This window comes from Sinocyclocheilus anshuiensis, unplaced genomic scaffold (assembly GCF_001515605.1).
Source record: "Sinocyclocheilus anshuiensis isolate Anshui unplaced genomic scaffold, SAMN03320099.WGS_v1.1 scaffold566, whole genome shotgun sequence".
NCBI lineage: Eukaryota > Metazoa > Chordata > Actinopteri > Cypriniformes > Cyprinidae > Sinocyclocheilus > Sinocyclocheilus anshuiensis.
The window spans coordinates 1,466,163-1,475,615 of record NW_015542410.1 but is presented as its reverse complement, the minus strand read 5'-3'; the positions used below and the strand labels follow the sequence as shown (position 1 = coordinate 1,475,615).

At 36.3% G+C, this 9,453-nt stretch overlaps 2 protein-coding genes across 2 annotated transcripts in view; both read right to left on the bottom strand.

Moving 5' to 3' along the window:
* LOC107693352 (potassium/sodium hyperpolarization-activated cyclic nucleotide-gated channel 2-like) overlaps positions 1-1,639 on the bottom strand; it is a 12,350-nt gene extending 10,711 nt beyond the window's left edge. The window contains exon 1 of the mRNA XM_016492698.1: positions 389-1,639. Coding sequence (XP_016348184.1) covers positions 389-900 — 512 coding nt within the window. The 5' untranslated portion in view covers positions 901-1,639. The remainder of the gene's footprint in view (positions 1-388) is intronic.
* Positions 1,640-8,190: 6,551 nt separating this feature from the next.
* The window catches only part of LOC107693351 (dual specificity protein kinase CLK2-like), an 11,285-nt gene continuing 10,022 nt past the window's right edge, over positions 8,191-9,453 (bottom strand). Inside the window, exons 13-14 of the mRNA XM_016492697.1 lie at positions 9,415-9,453; positions 8,191-9,138 (exon numbers count right to left, since the gene is read on the bottom strand). The exon at positions 9,415-9,453 is cut by the window's right edge and continues 9 nt beyond it. Coding sequence (XP_016348183.1) covers positions 8,947-9,138; positions 9,415-9,453 — 231 coding nt within the window. The 3' untranslated portion in view covers positions 8,191-8,946. The remainder of the gene's footprint in view (positions 9,139-9,414) is intronic.

The following is a 9,453-nucleotide window of genomic DNA, read 5'->3' as shown; positions in this document are numbered from 1 at the left end:
AATTCTAAAATAGTATATTAATTGTACTAAAATAATAGTGGAAGAACAAAGTGTAACATGGAAACTCATAAGGCAAAAAACAAAACAAAGCATGAAATTAAATAATAATAAATTGGGCAAACGGGTCAGAACCGCAAACCCATTTTTTCAGTAGCCTTCTTGACCTGAACAAATTCAAAAATGACTCTTTTGCTTTTATTGTTGGTTTGACTTCAAAATTCAGCGTATTAAAAACAGCATCAATTTTGTTACCATACTACTGTAATCAAGTACATTTTGTTATTTACTTGGTAAGACTAATTTTTAGTCTACTGTGGCATTCACATCAACACTACCCTTGTTTGACGTTCTGCCAAGTCATATTTTCCCTTTCCCCTACGTCACTCACCTGAAGTCACTATATGGATGTATAATCCAAACCCCAAATGACTTGACCCGTTCCTGCTCGGCTGCAACCCCCTTCGCACTCCCAAACATTCGCAGAGAGAACTTGTTGACCCCTGGCTGCAGCATGGAGCTGAACTGTCTCTGGAGAAATGTGGACTGGTCAGCGAAGACCCTTTCCTCTGATTCGGATGGCTGAGGGGCTCCTGCTGGCCCTGTTGACTCTGCCATGGCTTTGTCGAGGCAAGGTGGAGTGGATGTGGTCACAGTGGTGGTTGCTGTTGTGCCATCTAACCTTGCGGTCACCTCAAGGGATTTTGAGGTGGGACTGGCCCCTGAGTCTGTTCGTTCCTGGTGGTTCACAACGGACAGCAGCCTTCGGCTCACGTCCTCTCCTGCTTGCTCTCCTCGCAGTAAAGTCTTTGAAGAGGAACGCCAGTTGGTTAAGGAGAAGCCTCCTCTGGAGCCGAGCTTCGAGTCACCATTTGAAGCCAGAGGCTGTCCATCACCATCCATAATTCAGATCTGATGTTAATGCAGGTTCAGGTTGATGACTAGTTTGGCAGCTGGAGTCTCAAGAAGAGAGTGAGGACATGATGCTTTCCAAATCCAGAATCCTTTTGTATTTGGAAACCAAGGTTTGTATACAAAACCTCAGGTTTTCAATACGAATTGGTCTAAATATGACTTGAACACCTCTTTAAGATGAATGTATTTGTTAACTTGTCTTTAAATACTCATAATGCAAACTTAACCTTCCTTTAAAACTCTTTCTTGAGTATGAACACAAAGCATTAGGTCTCAACTAGCATTTTCAAAATGCCCAAACATGTCCATTTATTTAGCCTACTGTAAGTTTACCAGTATAAATGGACTCCCAAAACTTCCAAGGAGAATCCAGACGTCCCTCTCTGCGTAATTCATCCGCCCTTGGAAAGCTCCTCTGGGAATAGCCTAAGTGCATTTATTGTCAATATTATTCTCCGGTATCCACTTTCCACACATTTACCATCTCGCGCGCGGGCAAATTCTCCTCAGAATTAGCGCGGGTTTACTTGTCCTCAAATCACTTTAGTCCTCAATTATTACATAAAGAACGGGATGAAACCCACAGAGGTTTGAGTATAATCGGCTTCTTGATGGCAGGCGCTGTCTTTATCTCCCTCTCTGCTGACACCTGCGTGTTATCTGTTCAACAAGCTGTCGGGATGAACAGGTAAGGGAGAGAGCGTCACACCTCAGCGGCCCGGCTGGGGAGGAAATGGGCGGGGCCAACCTGTGCTAGAGGACACGGAATACGCTGGAGGCTCACTGTGTATTTACCTGAGGCTGCTGTGAGCTTTAGAAATACATTCTGCCTGTGTGCAGAAATACACTGTATGCATATTTAAGGAACGAATTCTTTTTAAAATGTAGTATTTGTCTGTTTGTTTAAAAAAAATGCTATTTAAAAAAATTGTTTGTTTTCTAGCAGTAAATTAATTTAATAATGTAGTATGTATTTATGTATGTATAAATATATTTATTTAAAATACCTATAAAATATAATTTAAACAATGTTTTAAAAAAATACGATTTTGTATTAAAATTTAAAAATGTATGTATGAATGTATTTATAATACACGTTTTATTTTATTAACATTTTATTGATTTATGTATTTATTTAAAATATATTGTACTTTTTGTGAATTCTTTTTTTTTAAAGGTTTTGCATTTTCATTAGTGGTTTTGTTTGCTGGTTTCCAAAATGTAATTCAAAACCCTCCTAAAAAATTATTTTGTGAATTCTGTCCTCCAAATTAAATTTGAATATACTTTTGCTAGTTGTTGGGACATTAAAAGGAAATTACTAATTTATTCAGACGAGACTGTTTTTCCATGAATGTCAGGTCAGAGCACATTTTTATTGGGGTAAGTTGTCACGTGTGTTGTTGTAACTTTCTAAATTAATTAACTTTAATTTGAACTGTATACTGTATACTGTATATTTTTTGGATGTTACCTTTTCCATTCTTGAAGTTTCATTAATTGTTTTACTGTTTAAAATTTGCTGAAAGCTATAGCCCGCCTATTTAAATATAAGATTTCATATTTCAAATAGGTTTCTCAAATCAGTGTCAAACTGCAGGTTCCAATTGTGACAACTTACCCCATACAGTCTGTGTAATGATATGGGTTCATAAAAGGAAAAGTTGTGGTAAATTAGCTGTACCTTACTTATTGGGCAAAAATGGTGGAACATTTTTTTGTAGCCAAGACTTTAAGGTATCAGGCTATACAAAAATATAACATAAAAAGTGTGACAACTAGCAGCATTGTTTATTCTTGCACAGTGTAGTGCAGGCCTGTCGTTGCTCACATCAGGGCATCAGTAAATTCAGTGAGTCCAATGTATAGTATCTTGTTTCGACGACTGTCAATCCTGCAAAGTGCTGAGTATCGTGTTTCTGAGTCTGAGTATAAGTGAGATGCTTTACCTTTGGCAAGCAAGAGGAAATAATTAAAGACACGGCCTTTGCTATACACAGGCTTTCTACAAAGAGGTGGGGAACACTGCCAAATGTGCTGGCTCATGTTCTGCAATGTTGTACTGTGTATCCAATAATTTAATTGTTTTACGTAAATACAGCTCCAGGGCCTGTTTTGACAAACACAATTTTGTTCACTGTGTTCATATACAGTAGGTAACTGGAAAAATGTTGCAACATTCAGGTAAAATTATCTGCAAAATTATCAAATGTAGATCATCTTTATTGGAAAATTTTAACGCAAAAGAAAGCCAGAATCATAAGTGGTTTAGTTGTTTACGGTGTAATTTGAGCCATCTGAGAAACAAATTTGAGTTCAGTTGCTACTGTAAATCCTCAGTGAACTTGAGTGTTCAAAAGGAAAATACAAAAGAGGTACAAAAACATGGAGACAATAAATATAAACCACACATACTGTACAATGAGCCTGAGACCACCAGTGAAAACTCTTCGAATTTACCATTCAAATTTATTTTCAGATTTTAGTTAGGGGCTTAAAGTGAAAAATATTAAATATTTATGAATTATCTATTTATTTCTTTGTTTTGTACATATTTTTAAATCGCTACTAAAGACTTTTTAATTATATTATTATTTTTTTAATTATATTTTAAACACTGATTTTCACTGAGGTCTCATGACTTACCATAATCATGATATTTTATCATGATACACCATAATCAGATTATATTCCTGGAACGCAGCATCTGTAGTTCATAATTCGCCTCAGATATTGAATTGATAGGCCTATTAATCAGCAGCGCTCTTGAGGAACTTCCTCTTGGTAAACAGGAATTATACTGGATAACAGTCCCATCATTAGAGTCATCTGAAACGGTTTTCTTGGTCACGTGACTTTACACGGATCTGCATTTGGTGGCGTTGTTATGGAGGTTTGTGCTCCATTCATATTGAGACTGAGTCCTTGGAAGGCGCCAAAAAGAGAGTTGTCACTTTTGGTGGGGGTCTTGCTTTTTATGTTTGCCCTCTGTACAGGTGTCTGAAAAATGTACATATAGCCTACTATAAGTTAGCCACTGCATTCTTTTGTTTCAGCAAATATAATTTTTAAGTGAGCACAAACGTACCTTCGTGAAGCGTTGTGGGCTTCTGTAATCTTTCTGCGTTCTTTTGCGCAAATTTGACTTGCCTCAGTTTCCTGCTCAGACAAAATACAAACAATTACATTATAATTTAAGCCATAGAGATCAGCTAATAAGTGTCCAATAATTTTATAAGCGTGTTTTTGTACCTTTCCCTGTGCAACTCCGTTTGGTAAGTCCTCAACCAGGATGAGTCGTGTGCTGTCTGACCGTAGCAGCAGGGGGCGCTCTTCCTGCGGACGGTTTTGCCTTTCCGGCTAATGCAGCTGGTCACCTGTCGGAAGGGGGCACCCAGGGATTTCTTCACCACGGCATCCATCTCTCATTTAGCATGTCTTAATGAACTTGAGTCTTTCTCAAACAAAGTGATACTGAAGTTCAAGATTGAAGATATTTCAGTAAAGAAGTGTATTTCAGCTACTCCAGTTTCATACGACCCAGTCTAATAAATAAATGTAAGCACAGGCTGCGTTAAAACCTAGAAAAAAAATCAGATAGACAAATCAATTTATAGTAAACAACAATGCAAAATAAAAAAAAAGACATTTTTATGTTTTAAGTATCTTTACGTATGTATCTTTATATCTTCTATGTATGAAGATTACATTTTAGAACTAGAATTTTAGAATTTTACATTTACAATATATTTAAATACAGTATTTATGAATACAGTACAGGTGCATCTCAATAAATTAGAATGTCGTGGAAAAGTACACAAAACAAGGGGAGTCCGCTTTTAGTTATTATGCCGCCCGCAGTTGGAATCAGCTTCCAGAAGAGATCAGATGTGCTAAAACATTAGTCACATTTAAATGCAGACTCAAAACTCATCTTTTTAGCTGTGCATTTATTGAATGAGCACTGTGCAACGTCCCAACTGATTGCACTATATTTTATGTATAATCATTTTCTATTCTTAACTGTTTTAAATTCATTTTAATCTTAAATCAATTTTTAAATCATTTTCAAAGTTTTTAAATTCCTTGTTTTATTGTTATTATTATTTTCTTTTCTTTTATGTAAAGCACTTTGAATTACCATTGTGTATGAAATGTGCTATATAAATAAACTTGCCTTGCCTAATAGGCTATTTTTTATTATATGAATTAATTCAGTTAATCAATTAATAGTAATAGTATTAAGTAACATAGATAATTAAACTAAAATCATATAACATTACTACATTTGATAATCGCTCATAAAATGCACTTATTTCGTTGTGTATTGTAAGTATAGTAGATATAATAAAATAACATACAATCTTAAGTTCTTCATGTAGATCATACAGAAAAAAAAAATTAAGATAAAGGTCCGACATACCTGATATTTGTTGAAACTCTTCAAATGCATATAATTTGATCCAAGGAACCTGACGCCCAAACTCAGGCACTATCTGCTAGCTTTCCAGCAGCAGTCTTGTTGAGCTCCATGTTTTTAAAGCCAGCTCCCTCCCTGCATCTGTCCCAGCTAATTCCCAAATGACAATTGTTTATAATCACATTAGTGATGGCAGGAGTTTCACAGTCATGATGTTGCTGCTAATATCAGTTTGATCACAACTATGTGCAAAAATCAATATTTTAGTAAGGTGAAGCTGACCAACTATTTTCTTTAAACTTACAGCAACTTAAACAGTTGAAGAGAAATACCTGCTGTATGATTATTGATCTTAACAGATTAAGGGTAAGATCTTTCCTCCCAACAGATGGGAATGTAGGAGGGAAAACAGATTGAGGAGCTTTACAGACAACATGAGATGAACATGTGAATGAAGTCAGCGTTGAAAGAATGATGTGACGAAAAGTCATTTTTAAAGGTGACATATCATGAAAATCTGACTTTTCCAGCAAGTGTCAACAAGAGCTCCCTTGGTGACGTGGCAAAGGGATCTCATTATAATATTACCGCCCCTTAATCTGCATGTTTCCACCCATGGCACCATCATTTTGATTTCACAAGCGACAGCGGTGTACCAGCTCTAATGCCATGGCGAAAGTTTGAGCAAAACATGCTAACTGTTCTGTCTTTGGCTGCACAGACGAGCACAGAACAATATTTAGAGTCCCAGCCTCAGAGGAGACAAGAGAGAAGTGGATTTATTGATTTATTTAGGCTACTGTATATTGCTGCCACACAGATCTAAAATAAACAAGCGATTTATTTCCCAGCTGTTTACCTTCACAGACATAACCGACTGTTTTTGTAACTCATGTGTGTTTAACTTAAACTTAGCAACTGCTGGATGTGTGCGCTCAGAAAACCGTATATCAGAAGTTTAAACTCATATGGTTTAAAACGCATGATTTCAGCGCGATAAACATGATAATCAGAACCAAAACAGATGTTTTTAGCAGATACGAGCTGTAAAGGCGCAGCTCTATTCTGAAAAGGGGGCGGGGACTGGGAGCAGCAGCTCATTTACATTTAAAGAGACAGGCCCGAAAAACAGCGCGTTTCTGCTTCCACTCAAAATAGGCATTTTCAAAATGATATAATAAATGATCTGTGGAGTATTTTGAGCTGAAACTTCACAGACACATTCTGGGGACACCAGAGACTTATATTACATATTGTAAAAAGGGGCATAATATGTCACCTTTAACATAAACAGCTGTTACACTATTCAGCCTCAGACAACCTGTTTCTAGTTCACAATTTGACAATACAAAATTATTCATATTATATTATATTATTTTCTACTAATACATTTTATTGGGCAATAGAGACTCTAGTATGAACACTTTGTCCATTGCCTCGCAAATATTATCCATTAAAAATTATATGTGAACATTATTGTTGCTGTTCATTAGGTGGAATTGTGGTATTGTGGTTTTTTATTGCACTCTTTAGCAAATACTGTATTTAGCTTGTATGTTGGGTATGTTGTTTAAGTCTCTGTTTCTCACTTGACAGTAGGTCTGGAATGACTAAATGACTGTAGTAGATTACGTCTGCTAGAGTGATGCTTTCTAAATAAAGCTGGGTGGATGGTTAGAGAGAAAAGTTAAGCTTTTCTGTGGTTGTCTACACACTAAGCTGTGCTCTTTAAATCGTTTGGCCATGAAAGAAGGCCAATAACAATTCTCTTAATACGTCTCTGGATTCTTTCATCGTTCATCATATCTTAGACTTGACATGTTTTTGTTTTATACATTTACATATTTTTAGAATCCCTACCATTTTTGCATTACTGCAACATCTTTACAATTATTTTTAAGGAATGATGAACGTTTGCTGAAGATTTACTCACCCTCAGGCCATCCGAGACGTAGACGAGTTACAGTAATTTTTTCACAGGAACAGATTTGGAGAATTTTAGCATTACAACACTTGCTCACCAATGGATCCTCTACAGTGAATGTGTGCCATCAGAATGAGTTGAAAAAACTGCTGATAAAAACATCACGATAATCCACGCGACTCAGTCCATCGTGTGAAGGGAAATCCATCATTAAGGTGTTTTAACTTTCTGGACAAAATACAAACCCTTAATCCAAAACAAAGAGAAAAAATGAATTCCCTGTTGTCCTCTCACATCAAAGTCCACCAACATATTTGTACAGAACTGTTTTAGGCTCTTTTTTATTTTTTTTTTTGTAAACAGTTCTTGATCTGTTCATAGTTATCTTCTAATTCAGACAAGATGGCTGTTTCAAACACAGATCTTTTCATTTCAGAAGACATTAACTGATGGACTGGAGTCATGTGGAATATTGTGATGTTTTTATCAGCTGTTTGGAAACATTCTGACGGCACCCATTCACTGCAGAGGATCCATTGGTGAGCAAGTGATGTAATGCTAAATTTCCCTAAATCTGTTTCCATGAAAAAAAATAAAATCTATATGGTGGATGGCCTGAGGATGAATGCAATTTCATTTTTGGATAAACAATTCCTTTAAATGCATGCCTCATATCCATTGGAGATAAAATATTAAGACTGCATGGAAAAACATTTTAAGATTTAATACTCGGGAGCTTCAAACGATTCCTGAGGGATTCCTATCATTGAGTTGTAATGCCAAAGGATGATTAAGTGCAGAAGAGTTTCATAGTATTCAACTCTAGCTAAAGCACTGCACTAACACCCAATTAAGTGCCAAAATTTTGATTTCATTTCAGCAAAGTATATCATCTGCACACAGTCAATATAGAAACAACATTACAAGAACGATGTGATTGTAAAAACATTTTGCCTGGAGAGCCGCTGTGAAAACACATTCACAGCAAGCAAACACAGGCCCTTTATTCTATAGTCACAACATATATTTATTCATATTTACAAATTTATACAGTCAAATCCATACAAAGACACAAAATGAGACGTCCGGTTCACTAAATAAATACTGTAAACGTGTGCTGAGGGACACAATCACCAGAACACTGCTGCTCTGTTACTTGGTTTGAATTGAACTGAATACAAACAGTGTGTTGAGATGCATCTGCACTTACCAGCGAAGGGCTAAAATGCACAAAACCGATTTGCCCGATAAATAACTATATTGTAACAGTGATGCTGTTTTGTCAGTTACTTTCTCAAATGGAGTGTTACGTTAATGCTTTTTCGCCATCAAATACATTTTCCTCTTCTTATGGCTGTCCAAAAATATCATTAGCCACAATTGGCTGGAAGAACTGAACCTGAAGGGAGTATTTATTCAAAAACCCTTCAAATGACATTCACACAAGCATGACAGTTTACTGGGATCTTCTAGATGTCCCAAGTTCCTCACATTCTCCCGCTGCACACGGAGCTGTTCTCACATTATGGGAAGATGATTAAGAAATCATATATTTCTGCTTTATTTAACTTATCTTCACTAGAAAACTTTATGCAAAGTCAGTTCAGCTCCATGGTATCTCTCTTGGCATGCGAGTCCTCAGGGTTTTTTGGCGTAAGACAGAGACGTTGGTTGAAGACGAATGTCATTGTCACCGACTGATGTCGCGGTTGCCCTCCCAGCTCTTGCCGGAGCTCTGGTCAGCGCTGCTGATGGTGCTCTGAAAGAAAGGATGTCTCAGGGCTGCAGCTAGAGTGAGACGCTTCGTTGGCTCGTACTCCAGCATGGCCTCGATCAGATCGAACAGCTGGTGATGCTCTTCAGCTTCAGACAGAAGATATCTCTGAGAGAGAGAGAAGGACGATAAAGAATATTGTATCAGAACATGTCATGTGACCACCCAGATTTATATACACATAAAAAAACTAATTTATATATATTTATTTTATATATATATATATTTGTTTAAAAAAATAAAGTAAATAAATAAATAATAATAATAATAAACTGTAGTTTTATATTTAAAAAATGAAAAAGTGTAAGAAAAAAAAAAAAGGTAAAAATCAAAAGACAAGTCAGAAAACTTAAATATGAAGGCCCAAAACAGTTTGTTACTTACCCGTAAAGGTTTACAGTTTTCTCTGACGTATCTTCCTGC